The sequence below is a fragment of the Echinops telfairi genome, unplaced genomic scaffold, assembly GCF_000313985.2.
Source record: "Echinops telfairi isolate 266 unplaced genomic scaffold, ASM31398v2 ScPeMD7_7469;HRSCAF=8507_0, whole genome shotgun sequence".
In the NCBI taxonomy this organism is placed as follows: domain Eukaryota; kingdom Metazoa; phylum Chordata; class Mammalia; order Afrosoricida; family Tenrecidae; genus Echinops; species Echinops telfairi.
Genome location: NW_022111372.1, coordinates 25,122,982 through 25,147,306, shown reverse-complemented (window position 1 = coordinate 25,147,306; position 24,325 = coordinate 25,122,982). Strand labels below are relative to the sequence as shown.

The 24,325-nt window shown below is 43.0% G+C and overlaps 1 protein-coding gene across 1 annotated transcript in view; it reads left to right on the top strand.

Moving 5' to 3' along the window:
* Window positions 1-23,718, top strand: part of CRYZL1 (crystallin zeta like 1) — a 50,897-nt gene extending 27,179 nt beyond the window's left edge. The window contains exons 6-14 of the mRNA XM_030888665.2: window positions 2,036-2,080; window positions 3,155-3,223; window positions 12,556-12,689; window positions 13,903-14,014; window positions 17,497-17,595; window positions 19,120-19,241; window positions 20,007-20,112; window positions 22,735-22,780; window positions 23,242-23,718. Coding sequence (XP_030744525.1) covers window positions 2,036-2,080; window positions 3,155-3,223; window positions 12,556-12,689; window positions 13,903-14,014; window positions 17,497-17,595; window positions 19,120-19,241; window positions 20,007-20,112; window positions 22,735-22,780; window positions 23,242-23,341 — 833 coding nt within the window. The 3' untranslated portion in view covers window positions 23,342-23,718. The remainder of the gene's footprint in view (window positions 1-2,035; window positions 2,081-3,154; window positions 3,224-12,555; window positions 12,690-13,902; window positions 14,015-17,496; window positions 17,596-19,119; window positions 19,242-20,006; window positions 20,113-22,734; window positions 22,781-23,241) is intronic.
* The last annotated feature ends 607 nt before the right edge of the window (window positions 23,719-24,325 follow it).

Here is a 24,325-nt window from a genome sequence, read left to right as displayed (position 1 = left end):
CCCTCTCCCATGTCCCCCCGGAACTGTCAGTCCCGTTGTTTTCTCCTCCAGATTGTTCATCCAGCCTGTCCTATCCAGACAGGCCTGCCAAACTTGCCCATTTTTATGATGTTGTTTACAAACAAATTACATATGTAAGATAGATTTGGGCTAAAATGCATACAATAGTAACTGTATCTACATCAATCTATCTTCAATTTCCTAGGATTAAGCATTTAAATCATAAGCGATTTGCAGATCCAAAAATGGGAGGTATAGTTTCTGGGCAGAAATAACCAATAAGATTTCATGACTGCCTTCAGATATTTTAAGTTTTACTTAGTAAATGATAACTTTAATATGCAGACCAATAAGCCTAAATATTTGATATCCAGTTGACCTTGTAAAACACGAGGGTTGGTTGGGTGCCCCAAGCCAGCATAGTCTAAAACCCACGTATAAGCTACAGCCTGTCCTTGACCTTGAGCAGCACAAGTTTGGACTGTGCAGACATGTGATGCTCATCATCACCATGTGAACAGTGACTCTCCAGGAACTGCTAGCCCCTCCCCTTTCCCTCCCCCCAGCAGGAGAGACCAACTGCTCTTAAGGGGATGATGATCACTGTCTTGCCAAGTTGTAAGCGGATACTTGGTGACACTTGATTTCACTTCACGAGCTCCAGGGGGAAAAGCATGTGTAATTGTGCTCACATATTTCACACCCAGTTAACTATCAGCTATCATTTGTTTCTAAATAGACCTGCTCTTCATATTCACTAACAGGTAACTCATCCATTCGTGTGTTTGCACTTACTACATAGTGAATACATGAAGGCATATGCGATAATGTAGATTGGACTATATTTGAGTTTGCCTTTGGTTTTTATCTATAATATACTTGATACTTTTCCTCAATGTAATCTTCTGACACCCTCATTTTCTTTACTTTATTCTGCCTGGCTGTAGGGATAAAAAAGAAGTGGTCTAAAACCACCAAAAGATGATTGATCACTTATACATTCATTCATTCATCCCATATTTAATGGGCACTTGCTAGGTGCTGAGACTATGAAGGTAAATAAAGTCTTTACCCTCAGAGTGCACCACGCAGGAGAGAGTTAGGTGCACATACGCCAGCTCCAAGGAGGGGTGCCTAACCCAGAAGGGCTAGGAAAGGCTTCTGGGAAGAAGTCCACCACGTCCTCAGGAGCCAGAGGAGAATCACTTTCAGCAAGGGAATTCATGAGCAAAAACAAGTATTAATGTGAGGTGTGTAAGAATTACAAAGGGTTCAGCACTGTTGGATCCAAATCAAGTTCTGGGCAGGAAGAGATATGAGTGAGGGTGGGGGGGTGGGGGGACGCGGTACAAGGTAACTCAGAGGAGAAATACTTTGTCAAGAAATTTTCAGTCAGATTTGCCTAATTAAAGGATAATTGCTAAATATATATATGTATATTTTAAAGATAAGATGAACACTAAATCTCTGCCCCCAAATGAGGCATGTGGCGAAGGAAGGGCCAACCCTGTGGAGAGCTTCATGGGTCATCCCTTGGATTTCATAGCGGTGAAGGGCCATAGACGTGGGTCAGCATAGAAGTATCCTGCTCAGACAGCTTTGGGGCTCTAAGTGGCGGTGTGAAGGGTAGAGTTGAGGCATTCCAGGCTGTAGACAAGAAGGATTCAACATAAAAGGGCTTCAAAAGGTTCATGATAAATAGAATCAAAAGATAGTGCCGTTTTCCCACTAATTTCCGAAGCCCTCTCATAGTCTTCATAGGAGCTGAGAAATACAGTACTTTCCTTTATTCCTTTACCCGGAGGCACGAGAGCCATGGATTCTCCCCGGTCAGCCACCACCTGGCCCAGGGTTCCCAGAGAATCCAGAGTCAAAGGACTCTATCCTGCTCTTTCCCAGTTATCAAAGTGTTCTATACATTTACTCTGAGTTAGTGGCTGTTTATAACTCTAAGGGTCTTTTGACTTAATCGTTACATAAGAATATAGTGAATAATTTTATAATATTATTAATTTCACCCATTTTTTTCTTTAAGTTGGACGCAAAGTCTCATTCTTTCAACCAGATGATGAAGTAGTAGGTAAGTTGTCAGTGCTGTGTTACAAATCATCTATTTTTACTACCTTTTCTCTGTATAGTTATTAGTGTTCATTGGGACATTTTACCATATAAAAGTACTTTCCTAGTTTGTGAAATTTGCTCTCAGGGACTCATTGGAAGTTTAGTAGCAGCAGACTATTTAGAACGTCAATATTTGGCTGTGGAATGGTGTCACCGATGGAAAGATAACCGCAGTTGGCTCCTCTGGCCAGTTCCAAGGCTCTGAAGAGAAGGGATGCACAGTCACGTCCTGGAAGACAGGGGCGGAGTTAGCTAGTTGTAGAGACGCTCCATGCTCCACATCCCACTTGAATCCTACAGAGCACCATCCTTTCTACTCTTGAGAACAAAAATGTGCTTGAAGCGTTGGTTGGTTTTAAAATTAGTACTATTTTTCAAAATACATAGATTTATACTGCTGGCCAAGGAGGCCATATATACAATGTATGACTATAGTAGTATTCTTTGAAATTACCACTTCTCCACAGAAGATATTCATAGAAAAATAATCATTCGTGTAAACTTTAACATGTTTATCCTTATGGCTTGTTTGAAACTGGTGAGAATATATTTATAGGAAGGTTTTACAGTACTGCCTTTGATGGGTATATTTCTGAAGAATTAGTGATTGCTAGCTTTCGTGTCTTTGTTACTGCCTAAGAAATCAATGGTATACTGTTTTTCACACTTGTATAAGATACCAAAAATAAAATCTGACTAGATTGAGGAAAACCAGGATTCTGTTGGATACAAACTGAGCTACCTTGTGAAGCTACCTTGTGAGAAGGTTGCTGTGCATCAAGGACAGTTAGAACCAGAAACCAGGTACCCTCAAGACAGAGTTCTGCACCTGAGCCATTGTCCTTCCCGTGGCTCGGAGGCGACAGAAGAGGGAGAATGAATAAACAAGACAGCACTACAGATGCTAGCGTTCTCTTCCTTCTCCATATGAGTAACTGTACGATCCTTCTTCAGAATACCACTAAAGAAAACTTACATCTCATTAGAAATCAATTCATATTTGGGATAATTCTCTTACCTGTCTCCTTTTCAGGAATTTTACCCCTGGATTCTGAAGACCCCGGGCTTTGCGAAGTCGTTCGAGTCCACGAGCATTACTTGGGTAGGTGGCACTTGGGTCTTCGAGAGGTCACTCTGATTTCTTTGCATCTGCCCTGGGTGTGCATGACAGATGACTGGTGGCTGCTCAGGTGAATACTCCCCAGGCTATCATTCGTATCCTATATAAAGGTCATCTTCAGACTCAGTCTTCAGTCTCCTGTACACTACCCAGGATCCGAGCTTTGCAAAGTGGGAGGGGTGTTGAACAAAGTCAAAGGAATAACTCCAGTAGCAGAAGTAAGAGTCGTCACACGATAGGTTTCGTCGCAGATTAAGAGAACAGGAAGGGAAAGTAAGACTTCAGAGCACAGGCTGGGTGGAAGCGTTAGGGAGAGGAGGCACATCCAGAATCTAATGGGGCCAAAGGAGCCTTGTGATGCCGTGGTTAAGTGTCAATGAAAGGCCGGCGGTTCAAACCCACCCAGAAAATCCACTGAAGGCAGACCTGGCAATCTGCGCCCATAAAGAGGACAGCCAAAGAAACCACACAGAGAAGGGCTTTGTCCCTTGCGTCGCAGTGTGCCAAAGCCGATGCTACAGCACCTCACAGCAGCCTACTGCCAAGTGACAGAGGGGCAAACCACCGCCAGACAAGCAACAGCGTGGAAACAACTGTGGACCCGATCAGTTCCCCCATTCTTCCCTCCTCTCCCCACCTTCCCCCTGCCCTCCTGGTATTGTTACTCCCATTTCTGTTCCTGAGTGGTTTATCTGACCTGGATTGCGTGTGTCGTGAGCTCTTGCCTATGCTCTGGTCTAGCCAGAACTGAACGGCAGGGTTGGGGTCATGATAGTAGGGGGTGAGGAAGCCTCAAAGAACCAGAGGACTATTGTATACACCTCATTTTAAAAGCAATTTGACCATGACAAAAAAAAGCCCTAAAATTGTGGTAATGATTGTACAATTCTTCTTGATCTGATAGAACTATTGAAGTGTCTGATATGTAGATTAGGTGCCAATAAAACAGTGAAATCAATCGATCAAATTTTTTAAAAAGAAAAGAATTTAGAGTTACCTAATAGAGATACAGAAAACCCAGCCCGAGTAAGTCTCCCCGTAGTTATAGATCCTGGAGAAGCTTGATGCGCACCAAGGAGACATGCACTAAAGGTCCTAGCAGCGTTTGTAACAGTGGGGAGAAAACTGGGAATGTGCACCACCAGGAGAATGGGCAGCTAAATCATGAGGTAGTCATAGAGTGGAAGGGAGGTGAATGAGAACCAGACACATCAAGATGCCTAAGTGTCACAAACACGACGGAGAGAAGCAAGTTGCAGAAGAGTACAGTGTGATACAACTTACTCATACAGAATTCAGAAAGCAGACAAAATTAAATGCAGCCCCTTTAAGAATACAAAGAAAAGGGGGGAGTAATGAAGTCAGCGGGATAAATGCATGCTCTTTAAGGAGAAGAAGAAAACGTGGGTGATGAGGTTATTTTTGTGGGAAGGCAGGTGGGTGTGAGCATCGGGTGGAGATGCTTAGAGGCTGCTGGTACTGTCTGCTAACCATCTCTTTCGTAGGCTGAGATGCATTATCTTCTCCGAAATATATACTTTTGTCTTCTCTGACTATTTGATTAGACACTTTTCCCTGGTTTGTTTTTGGTGTAAATGATGTAATTATCCTTAATCAGGCATTGGGGGAACCCAAGCAGATTGGGAATTTGGACTGTGAAGAACAGTAAACTTACTCATGTGAGTCCATACGATAACTAAGCAGCAAATCTTTGGCATATCATTTCTAAATTTTCTGTATCTGGAATATCTAAGTAACACTGTTAAGTTTTCAAGAAGCAGTTTCCCAGATATCTGAGATCAGTGCTTATTCACATGTATCTCAATCCTCGGTGTGGAGTCAGTCTTTCTTTGAAAGAAAGCTCATGAGACAGTGAAGTCTCAGCGTTGTAACTGATGATGCAATTTGAGAGTTAAGGATCCTCGTGGCTTTCTAGGCCCCCCAGTGGCATAGTGGGTTACACGTTGGGTTGCTAATTGTAAGGTCAGCAGTTCAAAACCACGAGCTGCTCCGAGGGAGAATTTTTTTTTTAATCTGTAAGCATTGCTGAATATTGAAGAATTGCAAAATAAACTACGGAAAAGCAAAGTAGATTATTAACATCTAACTAGAGTGTGAGCTCAGGCCAACTATGGAAATGACCTTTTATTCTGCAAATCTGAATGTGTTAGTCTGGGTAGACTAGAGAAACAAATCCAGAGACACTCAAGTGCTTTATATCAAAGAGCAATTGTATACAAAGAAAACATCCCAGCCCAGTCCAGATCAAATCCCAAAGTCTGATATTAGCCCATATGTCCAATACCAGTTTGTAAATTTCTCTTCAGACTCACGCAGCACATACAATGACGCCAAGAGCAGGAAGATCACAGGCTAGTGGGTGGAAAGTCTTGTGGATCCAATGGCAGTGGAAGCATCTCAGTGCTGGTGTGGGTCTCCACGTGGCTCTTTCAGCTCCAAGGCTCTGGCTGCCATCAGCATAGCTCTATATGGCCTGTCAACAGAAATGCCAAGCAGAATCTCATGCCTCTAGGGGGAATACAGGAGTTCCCAGAATCCTCAGGGGAAGGCCATGCCCACACAGAGGCCTTATTGGCTGTGAGCTGATTGACAGGAGATTATGTAACTGCCACACTGAAGAATGGGAGTAAAAAACACTACTTAAACATGTATGAGAAAACAATACTATAAAAGACCTGGCAAGAATTTATAGGACAGCCTCTAACAGTATGACCTTTTCACAAGGTCCTGGGCATGGTTGGTTTATTTAGAAATGAGGACACGGAACTCAATGACCACTAAGCCCTGCTGCAGTTCCACCATTGTGTGAAAGGGGTAATTTCCTTATGTGCCCAGAAAACTTGCAGGTGGGAAACGTCAGTGAGGAACCAGCTCCTAACACAATCACAATGGGTTCGGTAGGCGCAATTGTACAGCGATAATAAGTAAATATTATAGTAAAGTTATAGAGAGCATGAGAGATAAAAGAGATATAAAGAAATAAATGGAGTCAGACACACTTCATGGCAGCATGCTCCCCTCAGCCCAGCTTGGTAATTGGCGTGGAGGGAGAGAGGGGGAAGGAGGACGGAAAGGGAACAAGGGGGAGAGGACAGGAGAGGAGAGGGGGAGAGACTGAGTGACCAGGGAGAGGGAGGGACTTTAATGCTTCCCAAGCTTTTATCCTCTCTGGGGATGTGCAAGCCCCCTAATTACAGGTGAGGACATAATCACAGGAAAGGCCCAACTGATAGAGACCATTATCAGTAGGATGTGAACTCCACCTACAGGAGCCTGTCCATTGTCGCCAGCAGCAGGGAGCAGGCCCACTTCTATGATATGGGGAGACAGGGGTCTGGCAGCAGGGAGGATGATTGTGAGTTGACCTCCGCCCACAAGTGCACACAACCACCTTTTCATGAAATGTGTTGCTTCCTATTAATCTTTCCCCGATTACTTCATGAAAATCCAAAACAAAACAAAATCTTAGTTGATTCTGATGCACAGCAAACCAGAACAGCTGAGCTGCTTAAAAACCTAACCCACCCCACCACTAGGGTTTCCAGAGTCCCAGGAACCACCCCTACAAATGTCATCTTCATTCTGTTGCAGAGATTGAAGATAGGATGAAAAGGTCGACTGGTGCTTATGATTCTTGTTCTTTTGGCTCTGAAGCCATTTTGTCAAGCAAAGAGATAATAATATTTTTCTTTCAAAATTTGGAACACATTTTCAGCACTTTTGTCTTTTGCTCCTTTGGGCCCAAGGTGCAAAGAATTGAAATCATCATAATTCTTGAGTCCTGATACACTCATGATTAGTATAGACATGGCCTTCATTTATGTATTTGATTATTTTTCATAGTAAGCACTGGTGGACCACAGCACACAAAAGCAAGAATCTTGATATCAGTCCACGTATTACCATGCAATTGTAAAGCCCTGGCAAATTGCAATCTGAGTTAGTTAGTTTATTATGCCAACCTGGCCAATAAACACATGTGGGATTAATTGAAGGGCGGAGGGATAAATGGCCCAGTGACCCTCGCCTTTCTAGTTCTCGGGTCTCTTGCTTTGTGATGGTCGCACCAGAGTGCAGCTGCCTTAGCCTTTCCCTGCTTCAGCTGGCAAGGCTGACTTCCTGAAAGACACCCCCAAGGAGAAGCCACATGGACCTATCCCGATGCAGCCCTGGGTGCTGGCGCAGCCGTGTGGAGAGCCCTGCCAGTGCTGAAATGCTTACACATTCACTGACTCAGCTTTCCTCCTGCAGTCGATATCATTGCCTCTGCTTTGTGAGATGGAGGAGGACTTTGTGGATTGGTGTTGGACATATGTTAATGGGTTAATATTGGACTTGTGGGCTTGAGCAGCACTGGGTTGGGATGTTTTCTTGATGCACAGTTAACCTTTATATAAAACTCTCTCTTATACATGAGTTTCTGTAGATTTGTTTCTTTAAAGTACCCAGACTAACACACAATCTTAAGTATAGTATTGTAACTGTTATCAAAATTTTTCAGGGCTGCATATTTGGTTTGCTAATGAAAATATAGGTCTTCCCTTATAAATTATCAAGGGTTCATGATGGAGGGGGGCGCGGGGACGGAGGGGAAAAAATGACTTGATGCCAGGGCCTTAAGTGGAGAGCAAATGTTTTGAGAATGATGAGGGCAATGAATGTACAAATGTGCTTTACACAATTGATGTATGTATGGATTGTGATAAGAGTTGTATGAGCCCCTAATAAAATGATTAATAAAAACAACACAAAAAATATATAGGTCTTCCCAATTCTCATGATGGAAAATGTTTGTGTTCGTCTGGGTAGACTAGAGAAACAAATTCATAGACCATCATGTGTATATGAAAGAACTTTATGTCAGCAATTGTACATTAAGAAAACATCCCAACTCAGTCCAGATCAAGTCCATAAGTCTGATATTAGCCCATATGTCCGATACCAGTCTGTAAATTCCTCTTGAGACTCATGCAACACATGCAATGACGCCGAGTGCAGAAGAACACAGGCCAGTGGAAGCATTGTAGCGCTGCCCTGGGTCTCCACATGGCTCCTCCAGCTCCAAAGCTCTGGCTGCCATCAGCATAGCTCCATGTGGCTTGTCCACAGGAATGTCTCCAGTGTCTCATCTCCAGCAAGTTATTTATTTCCTTAGCTTCTCCAAGTGAGGTCATCAAGCTGTGACCTGATTGACAGGCTCAACCCCACCCCTTCACTCAGTCTCAAATTGGGACCAGATTATGTAACTACCACAATGTTCTATAAAAGGCTATGTAAGGGGGAGTTTAGAGTGGGGAGAGAAGATATGGGGGTGTGGGGAGGAGGGACATAAAAAATAGAAAATGTTACATAACTACATTGTACATAAATGTAATATGCATTATTAGATTGGATGGGCTTTCAACTTACTAATTATCTGGCCTTAAGCAAATTAATCATCCTCAGCCCCATTTTATAATCAGTAATGTTGAGAAAGTGCCTTGCTTGTGTGCTTCAATGCTCAACTTTCCCACTAGATGGCACTAGTTTACTGATAAATGCAATGCAGACAACCCTGCGTGACTGGCCCCTCCACATCTATTGCTGATAGAGGAAAAATACTATTAAAAGCTGGTAAACACGGATGAAATATACAACTTTCCTCTAGTTCTTTAATGCTTCCATCCCCCCACTATCATCATCCCAATTCTACCGACAAATCCGGCTAGTCCAGAGAATGTACACTGGTTCAGATTAGAGCTCGCGCAACACAGGGAATCCAGAACAGATAAAGCTCCTCAGGCCCAGTAATGAGAGTAGCGATACCAGGAGGGAAAGGAGAAGGTGGCAGGAGATAGGGGGAACCAAACATGATCTACATATAACCCCCTCCGAGGGTGACAGACAACAGAAAAGTGGAGACATCAGACAGTGTAAGATAAGAAAAAATAATTTATAAATTATCAAAGGGGAGAGAGGTGGGAAATGAGGAGCTAATACCAAGTAGAAAGAAAATGTTTTGAGAATGATGGCGACAAATGGATGGATGTACGGATTGTGATACGAGTTGTACGAGTCCCCAATAATATGATTTTTTTAAAAGCTGGTAAAGACTATGAAAAGTGTCATAAAGCTGATTTTAGACAGTACGAGAAAAGATTGCTAATACTGAGAAAAATTACACTCAGTGTACTGTTGTAGCCTACTGTCCATTCCCAGAAAGAAAACAACCCAGACCGCCGACAAGTTCAAAAGAAAACGTTTTATTACCTGCGCAGGGACTGTTAGCCCTCTTGAGAGGAGACTGAGCAGTGGCCTAATTTTCCAAAGGTTTTTATGCTTTTGCAATGTGCAGATACCCAAGCAAGCAGAGTGCAGAAGGAGGATATTGCGGCTAGCCGTTCTTAGTTGAACAATAACTGCTCTTAGTTCTTCCAAGCCTCTGTAACATACATTTCCTTCGGTACAGTCTGTTGCGCTTGTCAGCACAGCCTGCCTCCCTAATATCAGCTAGTTTATTTATAGTTCATAATGACTTCTGTCAGCTCAAAACGGCTTCACTCTTGTCAAGGTACTGTTTAAACTTTCCCCAGAGCTACTACAGTACAAAACAAGCGGTATTTCAGCATGTTACCTTAGTGCATTCCAGTTGGTTCTGACTCATTGTGGCCGAGGAACCGTTTAATGGGCAGATCACCTGAGACGTTCTAAACTACATTAGCAAGTTTGCATTCCGTTCCAAGTGCAGTGGAAAGGTATTGATGAATTTTGAGTAGACAGGTTGTGCCTCTGTAGTTTGTGTTTATAAGAAGATCCTTCTGACATATCTTCAAAGAGGTACCGTAAGAGAGATGGGAAAGAATAGCAAACACATTGGAAACTATCTCCAACACCTAACTCAAAGACTTCTAGAATATATAAAGAACTCTTATTAGTCTAGAAGACAAAGACAACAGAAAAGTAGATAAAAGATTCGAACAAAAGGAGTTCCAAATAACTGAGAAACAAGAAAGATGCTCATCAGACTGGATAGTCTGTCCCACCCTAAGTAGGGTGCACTCCCTTCTGATAAGGGTAGTAGATATTTCCCTGAAGGAGGAGAGCCCAGGAAGGTCAAGCCCACTCAAGGACGACCAAGAATAGGCTGCCATATTGAGTCTGGGGTCTGCCCATCTTGTCACATGCATACCCCCAATCCCTCCCCTTCCTATTGAGTGTATACCCTTAGATTTTCCCCTCATTACTCTACTACCTATAGTATAACCCCTTCCTGTGACATATGTCTTTACCTGTAATCAGGGGTTACAGGTTAGAAATAAATCGCTCGCTCTCCTGAGATCCTCTTCCTGCAACCCCATGTGGTCCACCAAGAAGAGCTGAGGTGAGCATGCTATCGTGAAAAAAAAAAAAAAGAATGCTCATTGCTAGGAAACTGCGAATTAAAATCGTAGTAAGAAACCATGACACACCCATGTGACTGATTAAAAGTTATATGTCTAACAATACCAAGTTGGCAAAGATGTTCATAGGAACTAGGACTTTGACCAACTGTTGTGGGAGAGTAAATTGGTATAATAACTTGGAGAATCTAGTAAAATTAAAAGCAATATACTCTGAGAATTGGGATCTTACTCCTAGGTAAATATCATAGAGAAAACCATGCAATGGGGTAACAATACCTATTATTAAAAAAATACACTAGGCCATCTAGCTCAAAAGCAACAAAGCCTTCACTGAAGAAGCACACCAGCCTGCGTGCTCATGAGGTGCCAAAGGGATCAGTTATCTGGCATCAAAGAGCAAATAATCATATCATTGTGTGCTCACCTCCCTGATACGATCATCGCTCAAGACAAATGGGTGCTTAAGCAAATGTGGAGAAGAAAGCTGATGATGCCCTGCTATCAAAAGATACAGCATCTGGGGCCTTAAAGGCTTGAATGTAAACAAGCAGCCATCTAGCTCAGAAGCAACAAAGCCCACATGGAAGAAGCACACCAGCCTGTGTGATCACGAGGCATCAAAGGGATCAGGCATCATCAGAACAAAAAATCGTATCATAGTGAATGTGAGGGGGAGTGTGCGGTGGAGACCCAAAGCCCATCTGTAGGCAACTGGACATCACCTTATAGAAGGGTCATGGGGAGAAAATAAGCAGTCAGGGTGCAGTGTAGCAACGATGAAAAATACAATTTTCCTCTAGTTCCTAAATGCTTCCTCCTCCCCTACTATCATGATCCCACTTCTGCCTTACAAATCTGGCTAGACCAGAAGATTTAAACTGGTACAGATAGGAACTGGAAACACAGGGAATCCAGGGCGGATGATTCCTTCAGGACCAGTGGTGTGAGTGGCGATACTGGGAGGGTAGAAGGAGGGTGGGGTGGAAAGGGGGAACCGATTACAAGGATCTACATGTGACCTCCTGCCTGGGGGACGGCCAACAGAAAAGTGGGTGAAGAGAGATGTTGGACAATGCAAGATATGACAAAATAATTTATAAATTATCAAGTGTTCATGAGTGAGGGGGGAGCGGTGAGGGAGGGGAAAAAATGAGGAGCTGATGCGTAGGGCTTAAGTGGAGAGCAGATGTTTTGAGAATGATGAGGGCAATGAACGTACAAATGTGCTTTACACAATTGATGTATGTATGGATTATGATAAGAGTTGTATGAACCCCTAATAAAGTGATTTTAAAAATGCATATGACCTCAAAAAATACACTAAACTACATTGTTATAACTGTCAAAAACAAAACAATACAAATGTTCCTCAACTGGAGAATGAATAACCAAACAAAGATGTTTTTCACATAAGGGAATGCTATAAAACAACAAAAATAAGAGCCTCACAATGTTCTATAAAAACAGTTTGATTTCATTCATATAAAGTTCAAAAACAGGCAAAACAAAATTGTTAGAGTGCATGCTTGAGTAGTAACTGTAAGGACGAGCACAAACCTAAATGAGAACGGAGGTGACCTCTGACGAAGAGAGGAGGCTGCTGGACGAGGGCGGTGTTCTCTCTCTGCCGGGATGGAGGCTCCACTGGAGGTTCCATCCCCTTGTGTTTTATATTCCAAGTATTTTTATGTGTGAGTTTTATTTCACAATCAAAAGTACACACACTAGCCTCTATGTTGGGAATGGATTGGACATGAGCAAGAGCGAACACGGAGCAAAATGTAGGTGAGAGATGACAGGGCGTGGGAAGTGGTGAGAGCGGAGATGGCGAGAAGGTTCAGCTAATGGGGGCTTGCTCGTGCATCTTTCCTCACTTGCTAATGGCTTGTTTCTTCTTGGGTTTTTTGACAGTTCATAAACCAGAAAAGGTTACGTGGGCAGAAGCGGCTGGAACCATTCGGGATGGACTACGAGCCTACACAGCTCTTCACTCCCTTTCTCATCTGGCTCCTGAGAAATCAGTGCTGATCATGGATGGAGCAAGCGTGGGTGTTGTTTTGTTTAGAAACTAACTGAAATACCTTAAACTTGGGATCTTTATAAATGGGCTTTCCATTTGCTAATGTAATTCCTTGTCAGCAGGGTTTATTGATTGATTTAAAAATCTTGTTATAATAAGCAGTTATTATCAATAGGAGATAAAATAAGATTTCACGTGATTAGTTTTCGACAATAAGTTTTCTTTAAATTTGCTAGTACATCTTAAATAGACAATCCATGTTTGTGCTTGCCTGTGACAAAACAAAACAAACAAACAAAAATCACTATGATTAAATCGACTCCAACTCGTAACAACCCAAACAGAGTAGAACTGCCCTTGTGGGTTCCAAGGCTCAGTCTTTATGGGAAAAGACAACTCTCTCCTCAGGGACAGCTGGTGTGCTCGAACTGTTCACTTTGTGGTTCACAGCCCAAGAAATAACCCACTATGCCACCAGAGCTCCTATGCCTGTGAAGGTCGACCACAGAGTTCATTCACAATTCTGTATGGTGTTCCTCACACATTAAATGTTAATAAAGTACCATGTTCCATAGGTTCATCACACACGATCCAGAAAGTACTGATTTAAATATATTACTTACGTATGGCATCGAAAAGTAGTTCAAGACACTAAGAGTACGTGAAAACACAATAGTTGTTTCACACATTAGAAACCTTGGGGTGAATGTATAGTTTACTTGGATCTGGCTGTGTGTGAGAGTGCTTTTTGTCTGGCAAAAAGGCAGGACTCTCCAGGTTGGCTTCAGCCCGATGTCCAACATTGGCATCGAGGGGCTTCCTGCAGCTTGCCCACGGGTCAGCAGAGGTCAGTGCTTTTGAAGCGCTCTCGTCTTCAAAGAGGTAGCTGGATTACCAGATACATTATATAATTAGTGTACAGCATCTTGCCGACAAGCCCGTTTTTCTCTTTCCAAGCTGTATTTCTGAATGAGCCCTCCAGCCTTGAGAATGTGTCCTGTGATTAGCCAGAGTGTGGCCTTGTGGCTCAGGCAACCTCTTCTGAAGAAAGTTAGCCAAACGTTTCCATGACTGGACTTGTCTGCAATTCTTCTTCTTTTCTATTGGATAGCATTTAAATTTATAGTGAAGTATACTGTGTTAAGTAATGTATAAAGTAAATCATGTATGGCCTCTGCTTTTTATCCATTAACCATCCCGTGGGGTTTTTTTTGCATGTTTTCTTTTTGTTCTCACAGGCTTTTGGGACAATAGCTATTCAGTTAGCACAGCACAGAGGAGCCAAGGTGATTTCAACAGTATGTGGCCTGGAAGACAAACAGTTCCTTGAAAGAATTAGGCCTACTATAGGTAAGTGCTATTACTTGATACAAGTTTTAAAACACAAAATTTTAAAGAATAATAAACTACACTTTAAAAATATTCCCAAATGAAAGTCACCTTTAAATGTCTTTTGTACCTGTGCTGAATCACTTAAAAGGACAGGCATTTGCTTACCGTATATACTCAAGTATAAGCCGACCTGAGTATCAGCCGAGGCACCTAATTTTACCACAAAAACTGCATTAAAAATGTGCTGAAAAGTCCCGACTTATACACGAGTATATACGCTAAGTGATGCCAAGCAAAATTCAAAACCTCACTGCCATCACGTCGATTCTGACCCATAGGAACCCACAGAGGGCGTCTGAGATTGTCCATCTTTATGGGAGCAAATAGCCTCATCTTTCCCCCAAGGAGCGACTGATGGGTTTACACCTTTCAGTTAGCCTATATCTTAAGTGATAGTTTCTAATTAATTATTTAAATCTTTTTAACCTACATTTGTCCATGTCTGAAGCATTGTTAAGTTTGATTAGGTGAACTTTGATACAGCTTAGAAATACTTAATGCCACTTTGGTTTTAGTCAATAAATCAATATATTATAGCATCACATTATATAGGTTGGTTTTTTTTATCATTTTATTGGGGACTTGTACAATTCTTATCACAATCCATACATACATCCATTGTGTTAAGCACATTTGTACATTTGTTGCCATCATCATTCTCAAAAACATTTGCTTTCTACTTGAGCACTTGGTATCAGCTCCTCATTTTTCCCCACCCCCCCTTCCCTCGCAAACCCTTGATAATTTATAAATTATTATTATTTTGTCATGTCTTACACTGTCCAACGTCTCCCTTCACCCACTTTTCTGTTGTCCGTCCCCCAGGGAGGGGGTTATATGTAGATCCTTGTAATTGGTTCCCCCTTTTCACCCCACCCTCCTTCCACCCTCCCGGTATCACCACTCTCACCACTGGTCCTGAGGGAATCATCTGTCCTGGATTCCCTGTGTTTTTAGTTCCTATCTGTACCAGTGTACATCCTCTGGTCTAGCTGGATTTGTAAGGTAATATTGGGATCATGATAGTGGGGGGGCGGGGGGGAGAAGCATTTAGGAACTAGAGGAAAGTTATATGTATCATCTTTGCTACACAGCACCCTGACTGGCTTATCTTCTCCCTGCGACCCTTCTGTAGGGTGATGTCCAGTTGCCTACAGATGGCCTTTTGGTCCCCACTCCACACTCCCCCTCATTCACAATGATATGATTTTTTGTTCTTTGATGCCTGATACCTGATCCCATTGACACCTTGTGATCACACAGGCTGGTATGCTCTTCCATGTGGGCTTTGTTGCTTCTGAGCTAGATGGCCACTTGTGTACCTTCAAGCCTTTTAAGACCCCAGATGCTATATCTTTTGGACCCTCCTCCCTTGCCCTTTGGACTACTTAGGTCACTGTTTAATGATACCTCTAATCTGAACAACTCTCTGGGGAATTATCTTCAACAAAAGTTGTTATCAATGCCAGTTCAAATTTTGAGGTTTTTTAAAAATTCTCACTAAATTATTCTAATTAACATAATGCTTTTAAGCAGCCAGTTAACAGTACTTTAAATATTACTAACTCTGCTAAAAATAACGATATTCTTTCTTCCTTCTCGGGAATTTTCTTCACTCGGATGAGTGAGTCTGTCTGTAGTGAAGTGGGAGGGATTTCTATTACTGAGAAAAACAGGGAGCCCTGGCTGCATAGTGATTTTCCAAAGAAAAGGCCAGCAATTTGAGCCCAGGTGAAGGCTGGGTGAGCTGCTGCTGTGAGGATAAACTCTAGGAGACCTGCTCTGTCCTATAAGGTCACTGTGGGCCAGAGTGGACAGGAGGGCACACAGCAGCAGCCGAGAAGGACAGTCATGGACTTTTTAGCTTACAGTGGTAGGTGCCCTAGCATGGATTCTGACGCATGGAAACACCATGTGTTGAGCATAAAACTTTATTCCATAGGGTTCTCATCGATTGATCTTTTGGAAGTAGATCAGCATTTCTTGTCAAGGTGCCTAAGTCTTCACCTCCAGCCTGTCAGTTAGCAGCTGAGCGAATTAGTCAAGTGCAACAGCCGAGTCTAACTTCATTAACTCTAAACGCACTTGCTCTTTATGTCTTGGTTTGCGTGCACTCATGACTTACGAGGAGTCCTGACGGCATGCTGGGTTACCCATTGAGCGGCTTCCTGGTCAGCAGTTAACAAGTTTAAAGCCTTCACTCACTCCATGAAGGAAGATGATGCTGTGTGCTCCTTAATGACGTCATTCTCAGAACCCCACGGGCAGTTCTACTCAGTCTTACTGGGTTCCTATGAGTTGTATTAAACTAGTCTACAGTCTACCATTTCAGGAGGTAGCATATGAGCAAGAATCAAAGGTGCTGAGGGAAGAAGTTCAAGCTGCACTGAAAGCATTAGCCAAAAGCAAGGCTCCAGGAGTTCATGGAATACCAATTGAAATGTCCAACAAGCTGATGAAGTCCTGGAAGCACTCATTTGTCTATACCAGAAAATTTGGAAGACAGCTACCTGGCCAAGTGACTGGCCAAGAGATCCATATTTGTATCTATTCCAAAGGATGGGGACCCACCAGAATGCTCAAATTATCGACCATCATTAATATCACATGCAAGTAAAATTTGCTGAAGATATCCAACAATAGTTGCAGCAGTACATTCACAGGGAGCTAGCTGCCAGAGGTTCAGGCCAGTTCAGAAGAGGATGTGAACAAAGGATATCATTATTGATGTCAGATGGATCCTGGCTGAAAGCAGAGAATACCAGAAATGTGTTTACTTGTTTTATTGACTATGCCAAGGCATTTGACTGGGTGGATCATAATCAACTATGGATAGCCTTGAGAAGGAGAATTCCGGAACTCTACATTGTGTTCAAACAGAACCTGTACATGAATCAAGAGGTAGTTATGGGAACAGAACAAGGGAATACTGTGTAGTTTAAAATTAGGAAAGATACATGTCAGGCTTGTATCCTTTCACCAGCTTGTGTGTGCTGAGCAAATCATCAGAGAAGCTTGATTTTTTTTTAATCATTTCATTGGGGGCTCTTACATCTCTTATCACAATCCATATATCCATCCATTATGTCAAGCACATTTGTACATTTGTTGCCATCATATTCCAAACGTTTCTTTCTACTTGAGCCCTTGGTATCAGCTCATTTTCCCCCTCCCCACCCATCATGAACCCTTGATAATTTATTTTTTTCTTGTCTTACACTGATTGCTGTCTCCTTTCACCCACTCTTCAGTTGTCCATCCCCCTGAGAGGGAGTTATATTGATCATTGTGATCGGTTCCCCCTCTCTCCCCCACACCTTCCCCTTGTTTCAACTTCTTAACCCAGAGGATAAATATATATTTGTTTTGCCTCTTTTTCCTTCATTTCTGTGTTGATCACATAAAGAACAGTATGTAACCTGGCTTCCTATCCCTTACAGCCCGAGTGATCGACATATCTAATGGGAAAGTCCACGTTGCTGAAAGCTGTTTGGAAGAGACAGGTGGCCTAGGAGTTGATATTGTCCTAGATGCTGGAGGTGAGTACAACCTGTATAATTTTTTTAGCTTGATAAATTAAAAAAAATTATAACTGGAAAATCATTATTCAGTTGAACGATTCATTGTTATGTATGTGCTCTCCCCCCACTCAGCCCCACACCCTCTACTTTGAAGCTTCTCGGTGGTCCCCATGTACACCGCCCCTGGAAGAGAGCGCATGCTCACCTTTAAAGTAGAGGATGAGCAGCAGAAGGCTCACATTCTCTAGAAAAGTGACTTTTGGGTGTTCTGTTCAAAGAAACACTGCTTTCAGTGAACATGAGGGTTGAGGTGATGACTGACAAGAAACCTGCAGGCCTGCCCTCCCTCCTCCACAGTCCCCAGAGGGCACCCAGTGGGTTACTCAGCCCTTGTGCCATGTGTGGCTGCCTCATTGGCTGAGGGGCATCTGCAGTCTCTGGAAAACACGCAGAAATGTATTCCATTTTCCCTTTCCTTCAACTTTTTCACTATACATAAAGCCTGCAAAAAGGTCTACAATTTATACTGCAACGCATATTTTCTTGTGGGAATTGGCCATTGTGCATATTTTCTTTGTTAGTGGAAGTAAACATTCATTTCATTGGCTTTCCTTATTTTTCCCAATAGACATTTCCATAATTGTGTCAAAGTAGAAGTGTCTCAAAAGAGCCTGGGTGCTGCAGAGGTTAAGCTGAAAGGCCGGTGGTTCGAACCTACCAGCTGCCCCTCTGGAGAAAGTTGTGGTTTCTGAAAAGATTTACAGTCTTGGAAACCCTCCTGTGGGGCAGCTCTACTATTACCTGTGGGGTTGCTGTGAGTCAGAATTAACAATCTCTGAGTTCCTTAAGCAGAAATCAGTTTTTCCCAGTGGAGCCATGTTATCAGTGTTATGATTAAATTATCAGACATCATTATGTGTTCTTATCTTGCCTGATTTTCAAATGAAAATAGACTTTATCTTTAGTTATTTCTCTTAAAATTAAGTCTTGTTTACATTTTATGACCAGTTTTAGTACAAAATGCGTTATTTTTAGGTACCTGAATAAACTGTTTTCTTTTTTTTTTTGGTGTGTGTGTAAGAGAGAGCTTTATATCAAAGAACAATTGTATGTTAAGAAAACATCCCAGTCCAGATCAAGTCCATAAGTCCAATATTAGCCCATGTGTCTAATACCAATCTCTAAATTCCTCTTCCCGATTCACGCAACACATGCAATGATGCTGAATGCAGGAAAATCACAGGCTAGTAGGTGGAAAGTCTTGTGGATCCAGTGGCAGTGGAAGCATCTCAGCACTGGCGTGGGTCTCCACGCGGCTCCTCCAACTCCAGGGCTCTGGCTGCCATCAGCGTAGCTCCATGTGGCTTGTCAGCAGAATGTGAAGCACAGAGTAGGTGGGTGGGTGCATCCTGCGTGCTTTTTTCTAGGGAAAACATTCCTGTATTAAAAGCAGAGAGAAGTTTTTTTATGAGTGTTATCATAAAATACATTTCTCCTCCCCCCCACCCCCCTTTTTGTTTTCTGGGACTACTCCCTTATAAGTGAGATTGTACAGTAAAGATGATGAGCCTGCTTTAAAACCGCAACTACTGCCGCATAAGCATGATATCATCGCACTTCTGGCTGTCGGAGGCCACTGGGTGACAAGAGAAGAAAGCCTTCAGGTACAGTCAGAATGAAAATATATGACAATTGCACCAGAGGAATGTAAGTAGCAAAGAAGAATGCCTGCATCTTCTTTGAGGCAAGAGGTGGTTAATAAAGTTTGAATTATACCTTATTTTGTAAACAAATGTTGACTTTTTACTTGAAGCCAGCCAAATGTTGAAAGACTGCCCAGTAGAGCAGCTCCTTCAAATGTAATGCGTACAGTGAATTTCATCTAGTGGTTGGGAAGGTGGTGATTTCTTAGTTTTCTAATAAGAATTTTTCTCTTACAAACAAGCATTGTTGGCATGTACTTAGCAAAATTTTTCCATATAGATTTACCACAGTTTCTTACTTATTTGAGCTAGAATAAACTAGATATGGCTATTTTGGTTATTCTCTCCAAATTAAATGTTTTCCTGTCAGGACTTATGTGCAGATGACATGATTTTCGTATACCAATAACCTTTATTGATTTTCCAATAACCTCACGTGGATGACTGCTCAGTGGCAGCCAGCAGTCTCTCGAGCACGAGCACCAGCACCCTTGCTCAGTTCCGCTGCACCACCTCCTCCTCAGCCCTGGCTGCCTGATTGGCTCTGCACCTGTCACTTTGCCAGGTCATCATTTTACACCAGGCAATAGAAAAGGAAACGTTGGAGCCTCTCTGGTGCGATTAAAGGCTGCGTGCTGAGTGTTTGTGTAGACGTTTTCCTGGCCGGAGCTACCAGTCACCCTTTTGCTGGCAGTGACTGATCAGTCTTTCTGCCTTCTGTCGAAGTTGGACCCTCCAGACAGCCACTGCCTTTTCCTCAAGGGAGCAACTGTGTCTTTCCTTAACGAAGAAGTGTGGAATCTGTCAAATGTACAACAGGGGAAATACCTTTATATCCTTTTTCCAGTGACTTGCGTTTCTAGTGTGAAATGTATGGTACTTTGTATTTTAATCCTCGGGTTTTACAATAATAGTAACAGCAGCTAATTTCCACAGTTTGCCAAACAATTTTCCAAGTGCTTTGTTGATATTAATTCATTTAAATATTAAAACAACCCTATAAGGTTTAAAAGTATCTTTATTTTACAGGTGGAGAAACTGAGGCATAATAAGACATGTTAAGACATGCTCACGGACACAGCCAGCAAGTGGTCTAACAGCAATCAGAGCCCAGCTGTCTGGCTCCTTTCTGAGTAGGAAAAGCCATTCTATGTCAGGAAGATTTGTCTTGCTTTGACCCCAGCATGATGGAAAGTACACGTGCCAGCTTGAACTGCTACACACTTTACCCTAAGACAGGGCCTCTGTAGGAAACATTTCCAAACACCTAGCTGAATTTAAAGGGTTTTTCGGTCACATTTACAAATACTCAACACCAGGAGATCTCCTTCAAAGAGGATGAAACCATATCCTTTAAAGCAGAAGTTAGTCAGAAAACGGCCTGGTGAATTAAGCCAAATCATACCAGTTTGGGGGGAAAGGGTGAAGAGTTTTCTTGGGAGAATCTGGAAGCAATTCCATGAGGAAAAGTCCAAAATTGTAGAGCGCAGTGAATGTTCGTGTCAAGCTTTAATTTCTGATCTGCCCATTTAAAAGCAGCTGCGCTTGGTGAAATCTTTCCCACGGGTAGGGCCTGTGTGTGCATGAAGAGCCTTGTCGCCCTCTGTCTGTCTCCACGATGTCGCGCTCATTCCCTTTGTATGTGTGCGGTTACACGCGTGACGGCTAAAGGCTAGCACCCTCGGAGCAGTGACACACTGAATCCAAAGCTCTGAAAGAGATCTCATTCAGAGGTTACATTTGTAAGTTTTAAGAAAGTTTCAAAATCAGAGCATCCCTTTAACGTGGTGATATATGAGCTTAACTTCTAAGTATTGAATTCAGAAAATGAATTCTTGAGCTCCCTAAAAGAATTCACTTCAGTTTTAAACAGTCTAAATATCCAAATTACCAAGATTACTGGGGGATATTAACAGTAGACAAGACCAAGAAAAAGTACTATACATTTTTGAACCTTACATGTCAAAAGCTAGGCTGACTACTTTTGTCTGTTACTCAGTTCTCTCAGCCTTCCCCTCATCCCTCCTCCCACCCTGAGAAAGCGATTTTGATCGATTTCATACATATGTGCACTGTTAAAACATGACGCTTACCTGAAATAATTTAAATTGTCCACCAAAGAAACAGTTCTTACATATGTGTGTGCACACACTGACTTTGCAGTTAGCGTTTAACTGCTCACTGCAAAGTCACAATCGAAAACCTACCGGCCCTCACCTGAGGGGCCGAGGAGAAAGTGGAGGCTGTCTGGTCTTGGGAAGATTTACAGCCTCAGCAACCGTACAGCGAGTCACAAAGAGTCAAATCAAACCGATGGCTGTGGGTTTACACACACATTCATACTGACGGTAACTGTATCAACAAGTGGAAAGAGAATGCGTAAGTTTTTCGATAAGTAATATTCTTTAGGGGTTTTTGTCTTTGTTTTTAAAGATAAAGGAGCCCTGGTGGGACAGTTGTGAAAGCTAACCTTTCCCCAGTTGCCAGCTGCTCTGAGGGAGAAAGCTGTGCCTGCCAAAGAGATGACAGCCTTGGAAACCTCTGGGGCAGTTCTACCTTGTCCTGTAGAGTCGCCCTGAGTCAGCTAGCAACTCAACAGCAACAGGTTTGATGTAGGTCTTCTTTTTTTTTTTTAATATTTTGAAACATTTTTTAGTTTATGTTTTCTAACGTCCTGGAGCATTGCAATCTTCATCATCACCTATGCAGACCCCACCATGAGATTACATGCTGTCAAGAATTCTCCAGCAAGATGGATCGACCCCATGGCCACGACCACGGACAGACTCCAGCATAGGCGGCGTCCCTGAGGACGGCGCAGGGCCGGGCAGTACGTAGGGTCACCATGGGTCACAACAGACTTGATGGGACACAGCAACAACAACAAAAACTACATACAGACTTGGTCCCAATATTAATCTATAACTCAGTGATTAGGGTACATTTTTTCTTAATTTTTACACTCCTTTCTGATTATCTTGGTGGCATATATGTACACACAGAAAAGTTTCTAAACTTTTCTTTCCTGCATCCAGATTTTGACCTGCTTATCAACCATTTTAGGAAACAAATGGGCACTAACATAAGAGACAGGTGAATCGGTACTAAAAGTGTGTGAGTAGTGCAAAAATAAATACCTGTGACCGCCCTCGCAGTGTCATGTGGGGTGAGAGCAGTCATTATTGAGAGACACTGTGTCACTTCTGCCACCATTTCTCTTTACAAGTGTAAGCGCTTTCGCACGAGCACCTCTCAAATCATCTCCGTGTCCCTGTTTTAGAGGTAAACGCGATAGTTTACAGACTCTCTGTAACTTCCCATTTTGAACTGTGGAGAGTTCCAAATAAATTTAAAAAAAAAACAAAATCAAGGTAGGTGACCTGCCTAGAAAGATGTACTGGTTTTATTTAATCCTCTTTGCGTTGCATTGCTGCCTTAACAGTCTTCCAGCTACGTATCTTAAAAGATGTGATGGAGAAGCTATCAACTGGTGTTTTTAGGTATGAGAAGTAGCCAAACTTTATTTTTCTGTTCTTGGAATAAAGGCAGGCATGTCCATTTCTCTTCAAACTTTTACACCTTCTATATTTATTTTGTTTAGACAAATAGCTTTTTAATATTCCTCCGAGTGTCTCTTGTGGTCTGTCAACATTTCTAAAGATGGAACTGTCCCATGAGCTTTCCCTACTCCATCCCATCTTTGCTTTCCCTCCCTGCTCTTCCCAAAGTAACCTGAGAAGAGAGACATAGGTGGTTGTTGTTTTTAAGTTGGATCTGCTTATCACATACAAGGAGGGAACAGTGAAAAGTAGGCCTTCGCTTCAAAACTTAGCCTCTTTTTAAAAATAGTATTGGCACATTTGTTTTAAGTTAATTGATATTTGAGCTAGAGAAGTTGTCAATTACCATGTTCTAATCATCTGTAACTAGACCTGACATTTCTAATTTAATTCTTCCATAGACCTCAGTTGGATGAACCCATTCCACTGTATGAAGCCAAAGTTTCCATGGAAGTTGTTCAAAAAAATCAAGAAAGAAAAAAACAAGTTGTTCAGTTTTGATTCTTCCTCAGACCTCAGTTGGATGAACAGTACTTGAAGCCCAAGTTTCCTTGGAAAAAAAGAGAAGATAAAAACAAGTTGTTTGTAAACAGGTTCTCCTGCTAAGGCAAGATGCTCAGATATTTTGAAAAGTAGATTACTGTGCAAATGGTCAAGATAATTCTATTACATCTGAAGGGGATACTCTGAAAACCTTTTTCTCTCTACATTTTTCCTCTGCTGTAAAATGCTAACCTGAAGAAAACCTGCTTTCAGCCAAAGCCACACTGCTCTATCGCTAGCTGTTATGTGCAGCTTGTTGCTGTCAAAACGTTATTTTGTATCAATTCCATTCTGAACATCATCCTTCCTTAACAAATCTTCGCTGTCGTAATTTAGTCATTTGAGTCTGTTTTCAAGCCCGGTGGGCACTTGCTCGGTTTTGAAATATCTGCTCGAGGGTACCCAGGGCCCAAGCACGAGGACTGCTGGCTCTCCGGAGCGGGCGAGGGGTCCGGAAGGGGAAGGAGTTGGGGCGCACAGGGTTTCAAGACGCCCGTTTCCGATCGAGTGCTCTCTGCGCGGCCGTGGGGACGGGGAGGCCCTCTGGACACGTCTCAGAGCCCCCGAACGCGGGCGGGCCGCTTCTCTGCCCCGACTAGGGGGCCCGGGACAGCGACGGCCAGACTGGGACTGGGGCCTGGGCGCCGAGCCGGAGAAGGGCTCCGGAGTGGGAGGTGCCGGCGGCGTACGACGCGCGGGGGGGGGGAGCGGCGTGCTACGGCGCATGCTTGGCGCGGCTGTGCGTCAGGAGCGGAGCCTCCGGCCGGCGCACGGCGCATGCCCAAGCGGACCTTATCGGGGGAGAGGGGCGTGGCTGGTGCGCGCGCGGGAACTGAGGCCGGTCGGCCTCCCTCCTCGCCGTCCACCGCGCGCTATGGCGCTCTCGGTACCCGGCTACTCGCCCAGCTTCAAGAAGCCGCCCGAGACGCTGCGGCTCCGCCG